At 36.1% G+C, this 24,361-nt stretch overlaps 2 protein-coding genes across 2 annotated transcripts; both read left to right on the plus strand.

Moving 5' to 3' along the window:
• The first annotated feature begins 2,896 nt into the window (after positions 1-2,896).
• On the plus strand, positions 2,897-7,488 carry LOC113066669 (WD repeat-containing protein 61). The gene is made up of 9 exons (XM_026238617.1): positions 2,897-3,184; positions 3,278-3,305; positions 3,409-3,687; positions 4,409-4,557; positions 5,686-5,779; positions 6,519-6,612; positions 6,694-6,786; positions 6,869-6,947; positions 7,288-7,488. The coding sequence occupies exons 1-9, from the start codon at positions 3,173-3,175 to the stop codon at positions 7,375-7,377; spliced, it is 918 nt and encodes a 305-aa protein (XP_026094402.1). The 5' UTR covers positions 2,897-3,172; the 3' UTR covers positions 7,378-7,488.
• A 3,042-nt stretch (positions 7,489-10,530) lies between these two features.
• Positions 10,531-24,097, plus strand: LOC113066670 (iron-responsive element-binding protein 2-like). The gene is made up of 21 exons (XM_026238618.1): positions 10,531-10,555; positions 14,448-14,543; positions 14,690-14,855; positions 15,016-15,153; positions 15,405-15,644; positions 15,730-15,799; positions 15,926-16,109; positions 16,189-16,328; positions 16,426-16,597; positions 16,688-16,788; positions 19,245-19,361; positions 19,467-19,626; positions 19,714-19,849; positions 20,505-20,589; positions 20,669-20,950; positions 21,086-21,190; positions 21,674-21,816; positions 21,996-22,143; positions 22,226-22,348; positions 22,461-22,646; positions 23,466-24,097. The coding sequence occupies exons 1-21, from the start codon at positions 10,531-10,533 to the stop codon at positions 23,577-23,579; spliced, it is 2,931 nt and encodes a 976-aa protein (XP_026094403.1). The 3' UTR covers positions 23,580-24,097.
• The last annotated feature ends 264 nt before the right edge of the window (positions 24,098-24,361 follow it).

Genomic DNA, 24,361 nt, shown 5'->3' on the forward strand with positions numbered 1-24,361 from the left:
GACACAAATGAACTCCACAAACTCTTAAATACTAACTGGTTTCCAGAAGGCACAGTAAAGGGTTTCTTAGTACAATGCATCTCAGGACAAACATAATCTTTGTCCGGTTTCAACAAAGGAAAATGAAGAGCTGTTTTGCTGAAATAATGGACTGGTTTGCGCGAGCACAAAAACATGATCAAATTAAGCATTAATTACAACTAAACCCTAATGGTAAATTAAGTCTTTACTGATTCAGAATTTGAGCCAAAAGCAATTAAAAGTCAAGAGAAAAGAAGGAAAATGCACACAGACCTTAAACTAGCTGTTTTATGGATGGTAACTGAAATATTATTACTGAAATCTTATTAGTAATTAGTTACACTACTAGTTACTGCAAATAGTAATATTATTACAGTAATTAGCTACTGCCAAACATTGGTCAGGACAAACCCGATCTCATGAGAAAACACAACTATTTTACAAGGTGCTAATTGCATATGAATTTGTACAATGTGATTTTTATGGAAATTTATCATCTTTAGCATAAATAAATGATCTTCCCACAACCCCATGCCTAAAATATATCTTCATTGTGGCATAAGCAGACCGTACAAAAATGTACTAATGAGCAGTGTTGGGGGAAAGCATTACAAGTAATAATGCATGTAATCCGATTACTTTTTTCAAGTAACTAGTAAAGTAACACATTACTTTTTAATTTACATTCATTTAATTAATAATGTATTATTTGTGACTATTTTGAGACAGTGTTGTTGTTATTACCTAAAACAAAAACAACTTAAAAAATAAATAATTGTATAATTCATTATAAACTTAAAACATTTACAACAAAAACTAGAAATGCTGCCTTGGTGACTGACTGAAATTAAATGAGTTGAAGCTGAAGTACTAGAAAGAAAAAAAACATTAGTACAATTTACAGTATTCCTCAAAATGAATAAAAATAATATTCCTCAAAATGATTAAAATAATCCACCTCAGAATATGACACGAACCTGCAATAATTAAATGTTAAAGAACACAAATATCCTTTATGTATTTAATCCCATTGTTTTAACCAATGTCTTTGCTTCTGACCTTTGATGATCCAGTTCAACCATAATAAGCAAAAATTGCTCTAGACAAAATTATGTCATTTTTTATTGTAAATTTACTTTCCCTTCAGCCTGAGGCGTATTCAGTTCACTTTTGGTGTGAAAAGGCTTTTATATTTGCAAAAAATAATAATTTTTTAATTTAAAAACAAACAAGTAAGCCCTGATTTAAATGCAAAAGTAATGTAACACATTACTTTCCATAAAAAGTAACTAATGTAATTACTTTTTTATGGAGTAACACAATATTGTAATGCATTACTTTTAAAAGTAACTTTCCTCAAAGCTGCTAATGAGATCTGAGTCTGTAAGGCAATAAAGAAACTGACGATTTCAGTCAGAACGAGCAAATTGGTGATTTTACCATGGAAAATATAAAATAATGATTTTACGCCAGGCATACATTTAACCACCATGTACATACCATGGTATATAAATATTTGAATCCAACAGAAACATGATCTATGATACCATAACTTTACCATGGTATAGTACTCTTTTGTAAGGGGGGCCAGGGAATGTGACTATATAAAATCAGCTTCTTTTTGCTACCCATTGAGATCAGTAATATTAAACATCATGGGTTTTACAGAAGGACATTTTTTGTCAAGTGCTGCTATCATCAGTTCAGAGCCATAAAACAGACCATATTTCATGAATCTCTTCTAAACTATAAAGCAGCACATTCTTCTCTCTCTCTCTCTCTCTCTCGCTGGTGCTGTCAGATCTAGGTCAGTCGATGCTGAATTCCCTCTGCGAGGCACATTGCACCTCAAAGGGCATCAGCTGAGAAACTCACTGCTCAATAAATAAAAGGATAAAATCCCATATAGCATATGGACTTCCTTCTGTGTGACTCGCTAACACAGAGGAAAGGTCTTCGATTGGACTTCTCTGTAATCAAATGCCGCAGTATGCTGCGTCTTCATGTCTTATGCTTTTCTGTTATGACTCACTTTCAGAGCCTTAACACTGTAGCAGCAGAATTTTTTTTATGGAGTTGGCATAAAAATGGAACAAATATCCATTTAAAAATATCTTATTTTAGAAACTATAAAGACAAAGCAATAAACAAAGGTCTGATCTGATCTAATCTGATGAAGAGACTGTTTATATTGCTCTCTTTATTTGTATTTACAGTTATTAGCCATGCCAATAAAACAAGCTAAATATTTTTTTCATTTTGTTTTGATTTTAATATTTAAATATATTATAGTTTTTTTTATTTAATTTTTTAAATATTTAATTTTCTCTTTTTTTAGGTGCCTGTTGTTTTTTTAATTATTTGCCAATATTTATTTATTTAAAAAAATATTATTATTCTATTTTCATGCATTTGTTTCATTTAACATATTTATTTTAAATGCATTATACATGATAGGTATTTATTTTATTAATTTATAAATACATTATTTATTATTCTTTTATCATTTATGTGTTTGTTTGTTTTTTATTTGTAATATTATTTCATTACCATCACTAGTAGGCTACCTGTTTGTATGGATTTATATTATTGTAAAATACTTGTACTATTATTACTATCGCTGGTATCTGTTATTTGCTTTGATTATTTTCAGTTATGTTTAGAATTATTGTAGTTAGCTTTTATTTAGTTATTATTAAAGTATTATTTATTATATTTTAATTATTTTTTATTTTAATTATTTATTTTAAATTGTTTTTTTTATGTTTTTACAAATACATTTATTACTACTACTAATTTATTACTATCGATGGCACCTTATATTATAATATTGCACGTTTTGAAAGCCAGTTCAGGGAGGGCGGAGTTAGACGGTTGTTCCCATGGTACTTTGCGCGCAGGTGTCATGGCGTCCCTCTAGGCAGCATTAACGCGGTTGTTTATTATTGATAATAAATCGCTTTCATTTTTCATCGGATGCATGTAAACAAATCTGAAGGATTATCCGACTTTTCCGCGAACGCGCTAAAACCTCTTCAGGACACGTCGAACGCTCGCAAAAGCTGTTTATTTAGTCAAAAGCTAGGCTACGCTAGCAGCTGTGCATGAAGTTAGTTAATAAACCCATAATACAGATTTTGAAACGAAGACTATGAGCACACAAGTGAGTCCATCTCTAATATGTCTTTATTAGTATCTATGGTGATCAGAATAATGATTGTGTGTGATGTTAATATGTTAATTGTTTTGTTTTTAGTACAGTATTCTATTCAAGCAGGAGCATGGTGAGTACACACACTTAACTTAGTCATCAGTTATAATTAAGAGGGGATACATCTAGTGAGCTGTCTATCTAGACACAGCCAAAGGATCTGTGTGTTTGCGCAGCTCATGAAGATGCCATCTGGACGGCGGCTTGGGGTCGCAGTGAGAAGGACGGGTCAGAAACCATCGTGACCGGCTCTTTGGACGACCTGGTGAAAGTGTGGAAATGGTGGGATGAGAAGCTGGAGCTGCAGTGGACGCTGGAGGGTCACCAGCTGGGCATCGTGTCGGTGGACATCAGTCAGAACGGAGCGATCGCTGCCTCCAGCTCTCTTGATGCTCATATTCGGCTCTGGGATCTGGAGACGGGCAAACAGATTAAGTCCATGGACGCAGGCCCAGGTGAGCTGCCCATTTTTTTTATTTTTAAAGATCGCTTTGAATGCATGAGTGTGACACAGGGTTTTTATTAAAAGGTTAGTTCACCCAAAAATGAAAATGATGTCATTAATGACTCACGCTCATGTTGTTCCGAACCCGTGAGACCTCCGTTCATCTTGGGAACACAGTTGAAGATATTTTAGATTTAGTCCGAGAGCTCTCAGTCCCTCCATTGAAGCTGTGTGTACGGTATACTGTCCATGTCCAGAAAGGTAATAAAAACATCTTCAAAGTAATCCATGTGTCATCAGATGGTCAGCTAGAATTTTTTGAAGCATCGAAAATAAATCTTTGGTCCAAAAATAACAAACATGACGACTTTATTCAGCATTGAATAAAGTTGTCATTTTTGTTACTTTTGGACCAAAATGTATTGAGGGTGAGTCGTTAATGACATAATTTAAATTCTTGGGTGAACTAACCCTGTAATGCTTGAAGTAAAATAAACATTAGCTGAAATAAAATATAAAAAAACTAACTAAAACTAAAAAGTTAAAAAATTAACTAAATAAATGGAAACTTAATAATAAAAAAGCATATAGACATATATATAAAAATAAAGACTAACAAATTGCTATAACGTAAACATTTTTTTTAATAAAAGCATAAAATTTAAAAGTAAAAATCTAGTATCTAAATACACTAAAATAACACAGATGAACTCTTTCTATACCATCTGCAGTTGACGCCTGGACGGTTGCCTTTTCTCCTGACTCCAAATACATTGCCACCGGCAGCCATCTAGGGAAGGTCAACATCTTTGGCGTGGAAAGTGGGAAAAAGGAGCACTCACTGGACACCAGAGGGAAGTTCATTCTGAGCATCGCTTACGTAAGAGTCTCTGCTCGGGCAACATGAATCTCATCTAAAGCCAATGGCACTAATGTTTTATTTCTGTCAAACAAAAACGAAATATTCAGGGGACAGAAGTTTTTAGGATAGAATCGTTTTATGCTTTTGTACTGAATTGGATCATAAATGAGATCCAATAAAAAAAAACCTTTTTTTAATAAATATATATATATATATATATATATACACATATATACATATATATTTTTTAATCTATATAAACTAAAGTTTGGAGTTGGTAAGATTTTACAGTAATATTATAACAATCTAATTACATTACTGCATTCTTCAGTGTCAAATGATCCTACGGAAATCATAATATGCTGATTTGCTGCTCAAGAAACATTTCTGATTATTATCATTGTTAAAAATAGTTTAATATTTAATATTTACCTAATATTTTTTGGAAACTTTTTTTTTTTTTTTGAGAATTTTATGATGAAGTTCAAAAGAGCAAGCATATATCTCTAAAACAAAAAATGTATGATGTCATAATTGTCTTTACTGTCAATTTATGTCAGTTCAATGCATTTTGCAGAATAAAATAATTATTTTCAAATAAAAAAAAAACCTCCAAACCTTGATACGGAAGTGTAGATCACATTTTCATTTTGAAAAATAATTAATTTTTATTTATTTATCTATTTATTTATTAGAATATGTTCTTGTTCATCATATACATGTACAATGTTTTACAATGTTCTGTCTTACTGAAATGCTAAATAAAAAGGTTCTTCAAATAAATTTAAATTTAATTTAAAAATTTTTTTTAAAAGTCTATATTGAACATAAATGCTCACCTCTAAAATATTTTTTTCAGCAAGAAACAAAACAGGTTTCTTCAGTGTAATTACTATAATTAAAAAAGTCTCAATCCAGTAATCAAACAGCTTAAAATTGTGGGAATATGTGAATAAGTGTCAGTGTAACAGTCAGCCTCAGTTTTCAAAAAGGAACAGAAAGGACGTACAGAAATAACAGTGCAAATTTCATTCACATTATACATTAGAATTAATATTTAGAGAAAATGCAGATTTTCCTTCTAATATAAAGTTTTCCAAGCCTTAATAATTCTCTCTCTCTCTCTCTCTCTCTCTCTCTCTCTAGAGTCCAGATGGAAAGTACCTAGCCAGTGGTGCTATAGACGGAATCATTAATATCTTTGATATTGCGACAGGGAAACTCCTGCACACGCTGGAAGGTGAAGACCGTCTTCCACACGACTCAAGCTGTCTTAGGTTTCCTCTGTTAAAGCCCTCTGTCCATCAGTCTGCTAGATGAATTTAGGGTGATTATAGATTTCATGAATGCATGGAAAAACCTGTTTGCGTCACGGGTCGTCCATCGAGGGTCATAAACTTTGGCTCTTTGTCTTCCTGCGTCACTCCATCTTTCACTCATCCCTTTATTTGCTCCAACAAGTACAGCTGGAAAAAATGCTGAACGTTAGATGCAGTTGTACTGCACTAGTGGTCAAAAGTTGTAATAATTACGCTAAAAATTAATATATTTATTTTTTTATGTTTTTGAAAGAAGTCTCTCATGCGCAGTAATATTGTAAAATATAATTACACTTTAAAAGAACAGTTTTCTATTTTAATATATAGAATTTTCAGGATTCTTTGAGAAACAGCGGTTATTTGAAATAAATATTTTGCAACATTTTAAATCTCTTAAGTCTGAAGACTGTAGTAATGATGCTGAAAATTCAGCTTCGCGTCACGGAAATAAATATCGATTAAAAATATTTTACAATGCAAAACAGCTAATTTAAATAGTACAATTATTCCATCCTCTATGTACTGTGTTTTTGATGAAATAAATGCAGACTTTATTACTGTTTGTTTATAATACCCTGATTACATACAGACTTCTTAAAGGTACAGTAGCCAAACTGTGGGATTAACAATAAAACATGCTCTTTTTTTTCTTCTTTTCAGGTCATGCGATGCCTATCAGGTCTCTGACTTTCTCTCCAGACTCTCAGCTGCTGGTAACCGCATCAGATGACGGCTACATCAAGATCTATGACGTGTAAGTTGCAACTTAGTGTGCTTCTTTCACCTTCCAACACATTTGAATCTCACGTTCTGCTTGTTTGTGTGTGTCTCACAGGCAGCACGCTAACCTGGCCGGCACTCTCAGCGGTCACGGGTCCTGGGTGCTGAACGTGGCCTTTTCACCCGACAACACACACTTCGTGTCCAGGCAAGAGCTGATGCACTTCAGATGAATAGAAAATGTGAAATGTAGTTTGCGTGTGCTTAACTGTTATTCGTCTCTGTTTCAGTTCGTCTGATAAGAGTGTAAAAGTGTGGGACACAAGCAGCAGGTCATGTGTGAACACATTCTTTGATCATCAGGACCAGGTGAGAGACTGATGCATCACGGTTTACATAAAAATATGAAGCAGCATAACTGTGTTCAACAGAGATTATCAGAATGTTTCATGGACAGCAAATCTGCATATAAGAATTATTTCTAAAGGATCATGTGACTCTGAAGACTGATGTAATGATGCTGAAAATTCAGCTTTGCATTCATAGAAATAAATTCACATAGAAAATAGTTTTTAAATGATAATATTTCACATTAATAATGTTTTACTGTATTGTTGGTTGACAAGCAAATCACTGTTTGCTTTAGTTTCTGATGGGGATGAATCATGCATGCTCATGTTCAAGTGTGTGTGTGTGTGTGTGTGTGTAGGTTTGGAGTGTGAAGTACAACCCCACAGGCTCCAAAATCGTCTCTGCGGGTGATGACCGAGCCATCCACATTTACGATTGTCCCATGTGAATCTCCACAAAACTACAGCCTCTCTTGACCACAGCAAACATGCAGTTTTTTTTTCATCGCTAAGTTCAACATCTGTATATGGTGTTACAAATAAATGTCTTTTTTTTTCTAGTTCTTTTTTTGTTGTTGTTTATCCTGTTCAGTATTCACACATTCGATGGTCGAATATGTTGCATGACATTTTTAGCTGGATGCATATTTTATTATGAGATTTAAATTCATTCTAGTTTAATTATGTAAAAATCCCAAACTGCAAAATGTTAAACTCCTTGATGTTTCCAGATTTTTTCCCATACAGTCTATGATTTTTTCATATGGCTTTCCTGATCACTATCCGCCCTCTACAGGACAACAAATGTTACTGCACCAATTCAGAGTCCTTGCTTTGGACTGTTATACCAGACATGGAAAAATTAATTATATAATACATAAAGATTCAAAGCTGAATTTGTTTGAATGCTGAACCCTTTGAAGAGCATGTGAGAAGCTCTGGCAAAAAAAAAAAATTAGTTGGTTTTAAATTGGTTTCATTCTTGTTTGGTTCATTTAATTCAATCTTGATTGTTACACTAAGATCCAGTTAGAAACAATCTTTTGGAAAAAATAAATGACTAAGGCACTTATATTTAAAATATGAAACCCTGTTTTTCTGAAGGTTAAAGACAAGGAATGTGATAAAAACCCACTTTTTTTGTTTACATGATTGTACAATGGTTTTTGATCAGTGGATAAGGACTTAACATTAATTTCATCTACACTTATGTTCATCTACACAATTTGTATCTACACTTGAAGCGCAGTTTCAGGCCAATGAAATATTTAAGACCTGAGCTTAATATAGAATTAGTACATTTGTATTTATTAAAAAACAAGTTTTCCAGGTATGAATTTCAAAATTAATTTCCTTATTGATTTTAATAAGGACTAATATTTCCTGATATTTCATGACCATGGAAATGGTAGTTAGGTGTTTAGTCAATTTCGCCTCATTAAATATTCATGAGCACAGAGAAATTATATTTACTGTTCATGTGGAAAGTTTTTACAAATTTTTCAAGAGGTCAATACTTGAAAAAAAAAAAAGGGACTGTAAATATTAGACTATTTGGCAGTTTCAGAAGACTTAAGACTGAATGCATATGTTGAAACCATTTTAATAACCTTGTAAATATGCAAATAAGGCAAAACTGACTAATGAGCCAGGGTTTCAAGTGTGAAACGCCCATACATGTTCTCGTTCTTCCGATCATGTAACAGATGTGATGATCTCACTTCCTGTCAGATGACGTGAAGAAAAAAAAAAAAAAGACAGACCCTTGGTGAGACCTCACATGCCCTCTTCAGCCAGGAGCACAGCACAGATGAGCGACCTACCTGCAAACAACTCGCAAAGCTTGAATCCAGAGTAATAATGACATGGTAAACCATTTTAATATAGAAAAAATGGCTCATTCAGAATTCATTATGGTTCTGAGTACATTAACATAAAATGAGCAAATAAGTCATGCTGATGATTAACAATGTGAACAACATCAGAGGTTAGGCAATTATAATACACAGGTTATTTACATAGATGTCTAAAAGATATAGTAGCAAAACAACTTAATTGAGAGGATCAGAAAACAGCACAAAGCTGGACTTCTATAGCTTGATAAATTGACTTAAAGGTTAATAAAAAAGTATGCTTATATGTATGATAATACATTAATATATTAAATCTATGTTATTATAGTATTGATATACCATTTGTTTTTGTTAATATTTTGAAATCATTTTTTTATATATAATTTATTTTTAGCTCAATGTTTAGATCTTTTTTTGTCTATAACAGTTTTTTTTATTCTTTTTTTTTTATATTTAGTATTAGTTATTTTAGTATTTCAAGTTAAACTAAAAGTAAATGATAAATGGTGTCATACTTGCCAAAATATGAGTTATAGTCATTATATGAGTCATTATATTTTATTTTATTTCAGCTAACATTTACTTTATTTCAAGTATTGTTTAACCCGGATTTAAAAATATTTTATTATAATTTTAAAATTATAAATAAATAAAAATGAAGAATATTATCTTTAATACACTACTGTTTGGGTTGTTTGGGGTCAGTGTGATTTTGTTGTGAATTTTTTTTTTTTTTTTTTTAGGATTGAACATTTAAAATGTAACAACATATTTCTGTTTCAAATAAATGCCATTCTTCTGAACTTTCCATTCATCAAATCCTAACAGAATTATAACAATAATGTCTGGAGCATCAAATCAGCATATTAGAATGGTTTCTAAAGGATAATGTGACACTGAAGAAGAAAAAAAGAACATTTAGCTTTACATCACAGGAATAAATGACATTTAACAATTATTTCAGAGTATTTTTACTGTGCATTTGATCAGATAAAAGTCTTGGTAAGCATAAGACACTTTTTTTCAAAAAAAGCAAAAAATCTTCCCGCCCCTACCCTATAAATGGTACACTTAAATAACAACAATAAATACTATGAATCACAGAAGGTTATGGGTGAGTCTGTACCTGTACTCGGGCATTTCCAACTTAAACTGTTATCAGTTTTGAATGCTTTGGTCCACAGACTTGGCACTTGGCAGATTATTGTAGAAGTGATAAAAATTATACAGATTATATAACAAAAAAAGTTATTGAAGTTTAAAAATATAAAATAAAACAATTAAAATATTTATATTTTATATGAAATATATATTTTACAAAACATGTTTATCTCTAAAACCATTAAATAATCCAAACCAAAATTCTGAACAAGTTATGTTCCAAATTTGAGGTTACTATCTAAAAAAAAAGAGCTTTCAGTGAGATTTTGTTTGAGCGTAGTACCAACCCATCAAACCCCATTAGTAACAATTTAAGGGCGTCTTCATTTCCATAAATGGTAGATACATAGAAAATGTTTAACATTACTAAATAGACAGGATCATTAAAATATACCGTATATCCGCTTTTATTTCTATTGTGGATAAAGCATGATTACAAGTAGAGTAGAAGATACAGTTTGTTGATTGGTCAAGGCTGTGCACAATGCTGTACTCTGATTGGACAGTTCTCTGGGAGGTTCTGTGTGCTGATTGGCTAGCTGTCGTGGCCCGAGCGAGAGTGGAGTCGTGTTAATTTTAGTAGCCATCATGGCGCTCGGTTCACCTCAGCACGGTAAGGACTGTTTTTACTGACAAAAACAACAATATTTATCTAATTTGCGCTCTGACAGATGTATACATAACATTTCACACAATTGTGTGTTAAAACAGTTCTTAAATATTTACTGTTATAAGGATGAAACAGGCGGCGTTGTCGTTAGCAGTGCGGCTAGCGGCGAGAGAGCGACTGACATCCAGCTCAAGCACAAACTGATGTTTATCAAAACCTAGAGAGCTTGACAGCTACTGTTTTTTTGCGTGTAGGGTGCCTAGAATATTGTCTAGGCAGGAAGCTCGTTTAGAATTGAGACACTGAGCCTGTTATGTACGATGCTCGATTATTATGTATTGTTTGCAATAACACGTGCAGCATGCTTTTTGAACATGTACCATGATTTCCCGTTGTGTTCTTACCCTTGTTTTACTATGTAAATACCGTAGTATGTAAATATGGTAATCATTCAGTACTTTTATGTGTATACATTTGATTAGTAGTAGTATTAGCGTTTTCTGTCAATATACTAAAGCACAGCCTTTCTCTGCAGTTATTCAAAATATCTAGTTTTACATATATAGTTAAAAATATATAGTTTTACAACTGCTTGTAACAAAACCTCCTGATGAGGTTGTTTTAAATGCAACCTTTAATAAATGGGACAAATGGTCTCTTCAAATGAACAAAATGTCCCCAAAACTGGAAAATGTACATTGAAGGAAACATTTGAAGAGAATTATCCTTGTCTTAATTAGATCTACAATGCAACAGGTTTCTTTTAGAAGCAAAGGGTGTAATAATTATAATTAACCTGTTAAGTTAAGTGTCACTGGCCCACCGGTAAACATGTAGAACCGTAAACATGTAGAACCTAAAGTAATCTTGACAAACTATATATCATTGGATAGCTTAAAGACTGTAGTTTTGATATTTGGTGACTGATTTGTAAAATATTTTACAGAGCAACCGTAATCTATTAATATGCAAGAAGAGCACTTGTCAGAGTCAGAGAGTGCATTTGAAATAGTGAATACGTTTACATGCAGCCAATAACCCGTTCAAAACCGGGATATTAGCAATAACCCGGTCGCGCACGGCCATGTAAACACTGGCAAAAACCCGGATATGCTCATATCCCGGTTTTTAAAAACCGGGATATTAACACCTGGGGTACCCCTTTTCTAACCCGAATATTTGGTCTTGTAAACGCGTTTCGGCATATCCCCATCAAAATGTGTGTTCTGCGCATGTTCTATTCGCAAGGAATCTTGGGCTGTGTCCAAATTCAGGGTCTACATCCTTCGGAGGACTCATTTGAAGGATGTTACGTCACAGCGCCGCGACGAAGGCTGTCCAAATTCGTAGGATCCTTCAAATGCGGCCCACAAATGCGTCCTCCTTTTCCCCGAAATGGAAGGATGGGTGTGGTGGATCCTTTCGCGTCCTACCTATCCCATAATTCTTTTCGGCAGGACGAAGCGAGCGGTAGCGGAGTGGGGGAGGAGTATTATTTTCGATGTTTTTTAAAAACTGGCTTTTCAAAAATATATATTTTCAGTGGTTTTCTAGTTAGGCATTTTGTTTTAGCGTTAAGCATTTTTTTTACATTTGTACGTGTATATGTAAAAAAAAAAAAAGTTTACTTTCGTAAACTAGCTTCTTCCTTACTGCCTGTGTGAATATCCCCTTACACACAGCTTATTTGTTAGTGATTGAAGCTGTTTTTAACGCTTCTAAGGACGAAAGAGCAGACAGAAGTGTTTATAATGAGCTCTTCACCCGCGTCTTGCTTAGCGCTGTCACGGTTGCTAGGCGACAGGATATGAGCAACGGGTAAGGGAGGGAACTGAAAGAAGGGTAGGCTGTCCAAATTCACAAACACCGACTTCCGGTTTTTGCGGTCGTCGGAGGACCCATCCTCCTTCAACCGGGTAGGAAGGATCCTAAGGAGGATGCAGACCCTGAATTTGGACACAGCTTTGGTCTTTTGAGTTTTTGGATACAGGAAGAAGAATCGGAAATGACGCATATTGCGTCTTACGTCCAGACGCTAACTGTGCGTCGCCTTTTACATCGCAATATTGGCGACTGATTACACATTCCATGTATACAGGAGTAACTCTCTCTGCTCACGCATGTAAACGGGTTATCCCGAATGTTTCAGAAACCCAAATAATGACCTTAACCCAACCATAACCCGAATTTTAACAGCTTGTAAACGTAGTCTATGAGCATATCCGGGTTTTTGCCGGTGTTTACATGGCCGTGCGCGACCGGGTTATTGCTAATATCCCGGTTTTGAACGGGTTATTGGCTGCATGTAAACGTAGTCAGTGATGCATAGATGAAATCATGAAAAATCAGTGGAAATCTTTATTCATTTTTATGGAGTGTTCAAAAGATAACAGGCATTGTATTTGTATTTATTTTTTTTTTGAGAAAAAAAGGTCTAAAAGTATTTTGAATATAAAGAAAAAACAATTTATCCTTTTTTTGATGCATTGTGAACTATAATGCAAGTCCAGAGTTATCGTAGCATGTCTTTTATGTGTTTTTTGAGGTTGAATTGAAATCAAATACTGCCATACATATAAACATATTTCTGATCATTCAAACAGTTAAAGGAAATGAAGGCACCCTTAATTTGTTTCTAATGCGGTTTGATGGTCATCTAGTGGAAAAGCTTGGTACTATGCCCAAACAAAATCTTTGAGATATCAACCTCAAATTTGGAACATAACTTGTTCAGAATTTTGGTTTTTATTTTCTAGTTCTATGTTTTGTAAAATATATATTTTATATAAAATATAAATATTTTAATTATTATTTTATATTTTCATAAACTTAAACTTCTATAACTTTTTTTGTTATATAATATTTATAACCCTCTTCACTTCTGCAATAATCTGCCGAGTGTCTGCTTTACAAAGAGAACAACCTTAAGTCTGTGGACCAAACACAAAATTGATAACAGTTTAAGTTGGAAATGTCATTTTCACGTCTGTGCTCAAAAAGTGGAACCGACAGTTAACAGGTTTACTTCATATTAGTTTTCATGTCAGTGGACTGAACCTTCTGTAATCTGATTTTCTGTTAGTGAGAGTGTTATTTACTTTTCCCACCCAGTGTCTTTATCTTCTGTCATAAATCTAGATCATGGGTTTTGTGTGTTTGGATGTGGCAATGCAGGTTTTTGTTCCTTTGCTGCAGTTTCTGTTTAATCTGAACTCATCTAACCTAATCTAAGGCTTGCAGCAGGCGGCAGACGCAGGCTGTGAGTGATAAGCGTGTCTGTGCGTGTTTATCTTGCATACATGCAGTCACACAGGGTCACGATATACTGCTATGCATCAGGACTAGTGTGTGTATATCATGCCCAGGGATGAGGATGTGGTTTCGTTGAGCTCTCTTTGATTAGTGAACTGTCACACTTTTGCTCAATTGAGTCCTTACTGATTAAAAGTGTTAATTTATTTATCAGCTACTTAATCATATCATAATATGCTTCTGTAAATGTCAGTGTTCAGCTTTGAACATGGATTGTGTCACTTTCATTTATCTCTTTCTTTTGTTGCATCCCTAAATTGAATGTTCACATGTCATTTAATTCTTGCGTTTCTGCCCTGAATGGATGTGAATTGGGCTTGTAAGCTTTAAGTACTCATTGCCAAAAGATACACACTATTGAAGTTATATTATGAGGCTTTAGATGATGGTCTGCTGTTATCTGGGCCAGTTTTGATTCTGTCTGGTCGTTGCAGGTGCACAGTCAAAGCCAAACCAAAATCCAGATAAGATTAATGAGTTTCAAACACACAAGCCATTATTTTACTGTCACTGTTATGTAAATGACATTCATTTATCAGCTCAGCCTCTCAAAATCCTCAATAAAGTCTTTTATTCTGTACAGAACATCCGTTCGGCCATTTGATCGACACTCTCCAGAGCGAACAGTATGCAGAGCGGCGATATTTCAACCCACAGAAGCTGAGTGATGTCAGATATGGTGAGATAATGCTTTAATGGAATTAAATCGTGCACAGACGCAAGTGACATCATTGCTGACGTCACTTGTTATATATAAATATAAAAAAAAACATGAAATTAAACTCAGTGGATTTCAGATGTAAAATAAAGTCTTGTCTCCTTTAGAGAAACTGCCGTTCTGCATGCGGGTTCTCCTGGAGTCCACCATACGCAAGTGTGACGGGTTCTACATAAAGACAGAGGATGTTTCCAGTATTCTGGACTGGCAGAAGCTGCAGAACCAGGCCGAGGTTGCGTTCTCACCTGCCAGGGTTCTGTTACAGGATTTTACGTGAGTAATCGACTAGTTTTTACCCCCTGATAAAAATTGTGATTGCTATTATAAATGTGATTTAAAAAAATTAAAGAATAACAGCCCTATCTTCATTTGCATGCTAACTGGGCCTGTTCATAAGGCTGGATACGTCCTGATAGCACCACTGTGTTCACAGGGGAATTCCTGCTATGGTGGATCTGGCAGCTATGAGAGATGCTTTAGCTAAACAGGGGGTCGATCCGAACTTGGTGAACCCCAGATGCCCCACAGACCTCATCGTAGATCATTCTCTCCAGATTGACTACAGCAAATGGTGAGAGTGAACTCAAAGGTTTAAGGACAGATTAAGGCAGTATTTATGTTTTAAAACCTAATAATTACAGAATTAACATAAACGACGATGACGCCCAGAACTCTGAACGTACACAGTCATTAGGGTGATCATGTATTGTGCTACTGTTTTTGCGAAAACGATCTCTTTTTATGCGCTTAACCAGGCATGATGCAACACGTTGTCACAATCAAGCAACAAAACTGCTAACAAGCATTTGCCTGATTTCTCAGTGCCATCCAGAGCCCTCCAAGTCCCGTGGATGAGAGTCATGGTGCCACCGTCAGATCTCCTGCCGGCCGACCATCTCCACGAGGCAGCAGCAGCGGCAGTCACTGTGCAGGTCAACGACCGGGTCATCGGGGCGGCTGCAGTAAAGCCTCCTGCTCCGACCCCCCCAGTGGCAAAAGCACAGCAGTACAGATTGAGAATACACCCCTCCTATGCCCCTTCCACCTTCAGCCCGTGTCAGAGTATGTCTAAACCTCACACACACACTAACACAAGCTCTCTTCACATCAATCTGTCTGCATTCTCTGATGTCTGTCTGACACACAGGCCTGAAACGATGATCCGAAACCAAGAGATGGAGCTAATCCGAAACAAAGAGAGGCTGCAGTTCTTTAAGGTGAGTTTTCAGAACTCTCTCTGATTTCTATATACATGAAAACAACATTAAACACCAATCACATCACACTGAAGTTATGAAACAAACCATACATAAGTCTTGTTTTTCACAATTTGTTTTTTCTAGTGGTGCTCAAAAGCCTTTAAAAACATCAACGTAGTCCCGCCAGACATCAACACAGTGCATCAGCTGAATCTAGAGTACCTGTGTCAGGTGGTACAGGAAGGGGAGGGGTTTATTTATCCTGACAGCGTGGTGGGAACGGACTCCCACACCACCATGATCAACGGCCTCGGGATCTTAGGATGGGGTGAGCATGATGTCAGTTGTTGTGTTATATCTTCTGTCTTGTTTATCTCACAGTGTCTCTCTCATGCTCTCTCTCTCAGGAGTTGGAGGTATTGAATCAGAGGCGGTCATGTTAGGTCAGCCAGTGTCTTTGACCCTGCCACAGGTTGTCGGATGTAAACTCGTGGGGACCATCAGTCCTCTTGCCACGTCCATTGATATCGTACTTGGCATTACAAAGGTACAGTGAAGCCCTTGTTTCCTTAATGTATGACATCATCAGTGAATGTGCAAATCTCAATGATGTGTCATGCACTGATCTGATCTTTGTTTCTCAGCATCTGCGTCAGGCAGGAATCGGCGGGAAGTTTGTGGAGTTCTTTGGGCCTGGTGTACAGCAGCTCTCGGCTCCCGATCGGACCACCATCGCTAACATGTGCCCCGAGTACAACGCCACCGTGAGCTTCTTTCCTGTGGATGACATCACCCTTCAGCACTTTAAACACACCAGTAGGGACCATACTGTGTACTTTAGATACAGCCTGAAGCTCCAAGCGTTTGTAAGGATGTAACATGATGCAAAAATGTATTTCTTATCAGTTTGCAGTGAGGAGAAGCTTGTGGTTTTAGAAGACTATCTGAAGGCTATCAAACTCTTCAGAAGCTACAGTGACCAATCAGAAGAGCCACAGTATTCAGAGGTTGGTTTATTTTAGATTTAATGAGCATTTTGAGAAGTAAACAGGTTGTTTTAGCTCCTCTACCTTTTGTGTGTCTTTAAACACAATTGTTTAAGAGTTTGGGGACTTTTAGAAAAATTTCAGCATCATTACTCCAGTCTTCATGATTCTTCAGAAATCATTCTAATATGCTGATCTGCTGCTCAAGAAACGATACTTATTACCGTATTTTATGGACTATAAGTCGCACCTGAGTATAAGTCGCATCAGTCCAAAAATACGTCATGATGAGGAAAAAAACATATATAAGTCGCACTGGACTATAAGTCGCATATATTTATAACCAAGAACCAAGAGAAAACATTACCGTCTACAGCTGCCAGAGGGCACTCTATGTCTTCAGTGTAGACTACAGGAGCTAGAGTCCTGCACGGGTTCGGGTACCCGCGGCTACCCGATGGGTGACCCGCAAATTTGGCTGAAACGGGTGAAAAATATCCAACTGTGTCGGGTGCGGGTCGGGTCGGACACAGGGGAAACACGGGTCTAAACACGGGTTCAAAACAGTCACGTGCAAACGTAAAAATAGGCATACGTTCCACTTTAAAAAAAATCACATCTGCGCAAACAGCTGCATGAGTCATTAACAGACATAAAAGACCAGCCAGCTGTTTTTTTTTTCCATTGTTTTTTTTTTCCGTTTATAAATAAATATATATATATATATATATATATATATATATATATATATATATATATATATATATATATATATATATATATATATATATATATATATACATACAACAACACACTTCCACTTGCATGTATTTGACAATCGGAATATCAGATATTTAATTCCATAGCTAACACATTTGTGAATATGGGCCTAATCTAGGCTATCCAGGTTTTTTTAAAAAAAAATTATTTTTTTTTATTGCATCTGAAAATGACTTTGTGCAGCTCATTCAAATGCACGCTCTGGCGCAGATCCGCCTCTCGCGATGCTCAGCTGTGAACGATTTAAAAAAATTGGTGCGTTCGACTTGAAGCACAACCTCAGACGGTGGTATGATTCGCTCTTTTGCTGTTCTGTTTTGTTTCAGGATCAAAAATACAACAAATGAAAGCGTTTATCTGTATTTCCAACGGATGAGAACTATGCATATACATTTATAAATCAGTCAATCTTGTATTTTATTATGAGATATTTTATTCTAATGCAGTGATCCTCAAATCTGGCTCGCGAGATCCAGTTTCCTGCAGAGTTTAGTTCCGACTCCAATTAAACACACCTGCCTGTGATTTTTCTAATGATCCTGAAGACAATTATTAGCAAACTCATGCGTGTTTGATTATTGTTAGAGCTAAACTTCACAGGAAAGTGGATCTCGCAAGCCAGATTTGAGGATCACTGTTCTAATGTGATCAGTGACTCAAGCACTGATGGACCAAAGAGCACGTATTTCGACATTTGCAGTAAAAACGTGAAATATAAATTCTCAGAAAATCCATTTAATACCAATATATTGAAACGTCTGTTTATATACTCCATTAATAAAGGAGTCCAGACATTGGAAAAATATTAGTCCACATGCGTTTTATATTTAATATGAGGGAAATAGACATGCATGCATGCGTGACACAAAAAATATTTAACTTTTAGGTAGCAAAATATTTTTTTGTAATTCTGTCAATTACACTAAGGTTATTAGCTACATTGCCTGCTATATATATTTGCTTTTTATTAAATACGAGCAATTGATTGATAAAACATTGATCAAAATTAATATAAAATGTATAAAAAATGAATATCTTTTAAAAAGAGTTTTCCATAGGCCTAAATAACTTCTGTATGACCTGCCAATAAAATTAGAAAAAAAAGTGTGTCTAATGTGATTGGCTTAACTGATTTGATTGCGGGTGCGGGTTGGGTGTCGGTTCCATTTTAAGCGGGTCGGGTCGGGAGCGGATTTTAATTAGTGCTGCTGTCGGAAAACGGGTCGGATGCGGTTTTAATCACTGCGGTTACGGGCGGGTGCGGATTTACAAAATCGGACCCGTGCAGCTCTCTGACAGGAGCACTGAGCAGCGCCCTCTGGCGGCTGGAGACGGTAATGTTTTCTCTTGGTTCATGTCAAAATAGTTTTGATAAATAAGTTGCACCTGACTATAAGTCGCAGGACCAGCCAAACTACGAAAAAAAGTGCGAGTAATAGTCTGGAAAATACGGTATTATAAATTTTGAAAACAGTTCAGATCAGGATTCTTTGATAAGCAAAGTTCAAAAAACCATTTGAAAAAGAGATTGGAAATGTAACTTTAATGACTCTTTATTTTCACTTATCCCAAAATTTTGAATGAATTGAAAATAAATGACAAACCTCAACAAGTGAAATGAGTAACAATGAAAGCAAAAAAAAAAGAAAAAGTAAAGCCTTTGCCTGCTAAGTCATGTGATGCGGTTTGTATAATAGGTGATAGAGATGAACCTGAGTTCAATTGTGCCTCATGTCAGTGGACCCAAACGGCCGCAGGACAGAGTTGCTGTGACTTGCATGAAGGAAGACTTTATCAACTGCCTGAATGAGAAGGTGAATGCACCCATTACCACATTAAATTGCTACCAACTTGGTTGCAAAGTACCTTTGACATAACTAATACCTGTATATGTTTTTGTGCTTTATATGTATGTGTAGGTGGGTTTTAAGGGCTTCCACATATCCAAAGAGAAGCAGGCAACTCGGGTCCCGTTCCTGCATGAGGGGGCCGAGTACAACCTGGCGCATGGATCTGTCGTCATCGCTGCTGTCATCAGCTGCACCAATAACTGCAACCCGTCTGTCATGCTGGCCGCAGGTCAGATGTCAACACGCCTGTAGATCTGATGTGAGCTGTTTGCACAGTGTTAAGTGCATCTCATATGTATGTCTGTGTTTTGTTCAGGTCTACTGGCGAAGAAAGCCATTGAGGCTGGTCTGGTGGTAAAACCGTATATCAGAACCAGTCTGGTGCCTGGCAGTGGAACTGTCACACATTATCTGAACACCAGTGGAGTCCTGCCCTACCTCGGGAAACTTGGGTACACACTCCATACACACCATATATACACATACTCCCTCACACATAGCAAGGTTATTGTTAACATAAGCTATCATTAAAATAAAAAAAAAACTACTTAAGTGATATAATATGTATAAAACGGTATGTAATAAGATATATAATGGAAAAATGTTGAACATCACTAGTATTTGTTGTTGTAATTTTAAAAGTATATTTAATTTTTTTTCTTAGTGCTTTTGTGTACCACTTCTATAATATAAAACATATTATTTTCTGTTATTGATATGTAACAATAACTTTTCCTATTATAATAAAATATATAATTTAAATTATTATTATTATTTGTGTAACTTCATGTAAACCTTTTTTATTTATTATGTAGAAAACACAATTTAATGTGTATAAATAGTATAATAATAAATTAGTGAAACCACATAGGTTATCATTAATGAAAGCTATCACTAAATAAAAAATATATAAAATGTGTAATAAAAATATTTAATAATGTAATATATTTAAATAATAAACAAAGAAAACATAATACATTTTACCTTAAATATAGATAGATTATTTACCAAAAATAAATGGCATTTTCACACTTCTTTTAGTTTTGTTATACATAAACACATACACAGTTGACTTAATACGCATGCCTTGTGATGGTGTGTTTTCAGGTTCGAGGTGGTGGGTTATGGATGTGCCACTTGTGTGGGTAATACAGCACCTTTACCTGAGAGTGTGGTGGACGCCATTAAACAGGTGAGACCGTTTAATCTCTCATGTCTGCCTCACTTCCTCTCTCTGATCTGCTATGTATTAATCTGTATGTTGTGTGCAGGGTGATTTGGTGGCATGTGGCGTGCTGTCAGGAAACAGGCATTTAGAGGGACGCCTGTGTGACTGTGTTCGGGCGAATTATTTGGCTTCACCTCCATTGGTGGTGGCGTATGCGATCGCAGGCACAGTCAGCATCAATCTGGAGACAGAGCCACTGGGGGTGAACTCGGAGGGGAAGGATGTGTATCTGCGGGATATCTGGCCCTCCAAAGAAGAGGTGAACCACACGGAGGAGAACATCGTCATCGCCTCCATGTTCAAAGAGCTGAGGAGCCGGATGGAGGTGCGAGGATTATCAGAGCACATGTTTCCCACAAAATATATACAGTATGATTAATGTGAATTGATTGATTCACTGCATCAGTTGACTTATTAAAATTATCTGTTAATACTGGCTGATTTGTGTGATTGTCTGCAGAAAGGAAGTACGTTCTGGAACAGTTTAGAGTCTGCCGAATCTCCTCTCTTCCCGTGGGATCCCAAATCGACTTACATTCGATGTCCGTCCTTCTTCAGCAAACTGGTGAGTGTCATTCAGTATTTTATTTTTATTTTTTTACTTCTATTTTTTTATTTTTAGTTTTCATTATAATTTCAGGAATTTTTATGTGACTTTGTAAATGTTATAAGTTTTCATTTTTTTTTTTTTAAAGTATTTATATTAAGATATTTTAAATGTTAAATATTTAATGTATTTTTTTTTTTAAAGTAAGTTTGTCATTTTAAATATTTGTAAAAAAAGAAAAAAAAAGTTGTTAGTTTGTTTTTTTGTAATGTAATTTTTATTCTATATATGCTATATTTTTTATTTAGCTTGAACGTTTTTCAATTTAAGTTTCTGCGATTTTAGTATTCTGTAATTCAGCTTTATTTCAGTTAATGAAAGTGATTTGTAATAGTTTTAGTTAACAGTAACTACACCAGTGTTATTCAGCGGCAGCTCTCCTCATGCATCACGTTCACAGTATTTTGACACTAACATGGTCCCTGTTTCCCTTCGTCTCAGTCTAAAGAGGCGTGCACTCCTCAGTCCATTGAGGGTGCGTACCCACTTCTCTTTCTGGGTGATAAAGTAACAACCGATCACATTTCTCCTGCGGGAAGCATCGCAAGAGTCAGCGCTGCTGCCAAATACCTGCAGAGCAAACGGTGAGATGATCTATAGGGGTTTTGGCACTGTTTCTTCTCAGTATGTTAATATATTAGTCCTTAAAATAATTTATTGTAATTTACGTTACATTTTTGTAGTAAAAATGCTTTTTCATGAATATGTTTAGGATAAAGATGATTAAAAAACTAAGTTCAGTTCCTATATAAATTTGACTCAGTTTGACCCCTCGTGAGTTCAATTCCTATGGCGCACGGAGAGGAAACGATGCTGTAATGACTCGAGGAACATTTGCCAGCATAAAGCTTCAAAACCGCCTCATGGGGAAAGCCGGACCCAAAACCTTGCACATTCCATCAGGACAGACGGTTAGTGACCAGACTAAACCAGTTTGAACACGCTTCCTTCTGACTCTGAACTCATTGTTTGATGCACATTTTCTCATCACAGCTGGATGTGTTTGAAGCTGCTGAACGTTATCAGAAAGATGGTGTTCCTCTCATTATCCTGGCAGGAAAAGAGTACGGCTCTGGCAGCTCACGTGACTGGGCCGCCAAAGGACCTTATTTATTGGTACTGGTCCCACACTCCTCTTCCTGAGGAACCTGTTTTGTACTACACAATTTCCTGTGATTGATTCAGAGCAAGCACTCAACATACGGACTCTCTTAACTGTGTTCTATAGGGGGTCCGTGCAGTGATAGCGGAGAGCTTTGAGAAGATTCATAGGAATCATTTGGTGGGGATGGGAATCGCTCCGCTGCAGTTCCTGCCAGGAGAGAATGCCGACTCGCTGGAGCTGTGTGGAAAAGAGCGATTCACCATCAACATCCCACAGGAGCTCATACCCAGACAACAGCTCATAGTACAGGTAGAGCGACTCGCAACGGATAACACACATCAGTTCACTTCAGCATTTCTTTTGAGGGGTGCTCGCAAATAGCGCAGAATAACAGCAAACCATTGTAGTCTGACTGACAAACAAACGACTCTTATGAACTGGTTCTTTTTAATGAATCAAAAACATTCAGAATAGCCAGTGTAGGCCAGGTGACCTCTTATGAAACTTTTTTTATGAATCAAAAACATACAATGCCACCAATGTAGTCTGATAGACGATCAAATGACACTCATGAACAAGTTCTTTTTAGCAAATCAAAAACACAGAACAACCATTGTAGTCTGATTAAAAAAAAACAAAAAAAAAAAGTTTTTTTGTAGTGAATCAAAATCCAAATCACAAACATGACTCCTGAAATAGTTTATTGTAGTAAATCACAACCAAAAGCCACAGTCATTGTAGTCCAATTCACAAACAAATGATGCTAATGAACCAGTTCTTTGTTGTGAATCAGAAACAAACAGCAGAAGTTTAGTTTGATTCACAAACAAAATACGCTTTGAACTGGAAGTCTCAATAAGTAATCTGTTAGATAAATAGCAATGGACCTACATATTTTCTGCCCTGTCAGTATTAAAATTAATATATAGAAGTTCAAAGTTTCCCTTATTATTTATAGCAATAGCTAAGAATTTTTTTTTGCAAGAATTTTTTTTTGCTATTAATAGAGAAATAGAGAGCTTGTGAAACTAAATGTGTATCCATGCCCTGTCCTATTCTTAATTAAACTGCAGTTTGCATATTTTTGTCCATGCAATATCTAATGTTCATGTCTGCCTTTGTTTCCAGACGAGCACAGGGAAGAGTTTCAGTGTCACGGCTCTTTTCGAGAGCGACATGGATGTGGCGTTTTTCAGACATGGAGGCATCCTGAAGTATGTCGCTCGTTCTCTTCTGCCGTAGCGCATCAGACTCAAAGCCACGGAGATGCCATTGGACCTCTGATCAGAACAGCACCCCCCAGAGGCCTTATGAACTCTGAATGCTGTGCCTCTTGTTTGCGAATCCTCCCGTCCCGGAGGACGTCGTCATTTTGCACTTACAACAAATGTCCAACATTTCTCTCCAAATCAGTCTCTCCACACCCAGACGCGACTCTGCGTGTGTTTACACGCTCTGGTTGTGGAGCATGAACTTTGGTAGATTTGATTTGGACGTTTCGTATTGCAGTGCCTGCAATGTGTGTCAAGAAACTGTTCATCTGAACTGCGATTTCAGTTCATGTGAAACTAATCAGGACGTGAAGACTGCACGACGACCTCACAGACAACGGAGGCTTTGCTCTTCTTTCATGGTGCTGATTTTGACACGGCCAATTTGACGGAGCGAAAGTGTCCACACGTTCAAAGCTTTCCAGCACACTGTTTGTTGTTTCTTCATTTCTCGTTTCTGTATGCACGTCCACATATTACCGTCACGACAAAAAAGCACTCTTCAATTTGATCCGATCCAGTAGAATATACTGACTTATTTATTATGATCGTCCATTTAGTGTCTGGGAATATGAGCGACAGTGACTAAGGAAATAAGTCCACCCGTAAAGATAATATATTAATCTAAGCTCACATTAGAGCGTGAACGATGGCTGGTTTTGGTAATATTAATTCTCTTTGCCTTGTTGCAATGTTTGGCTTCAGTTTTTGTGTTCGGTATCATGTGAAGACAGTATGCAACTCTTCAGCACA

The sequence above is a fragment of the Carassius auratus genome, chromosome 50 (assembly GCF_003368295.1).
Source record: "Carassius auratus strain Wakin chromosome 50, ASM336829v1, whole genome shotgun sequence".
NCBI lineage: Eukaryota > Metazoa > Chordata > Actinopteri > Cypriniformes > Cyprinidae > Carassius > Carassius auratus.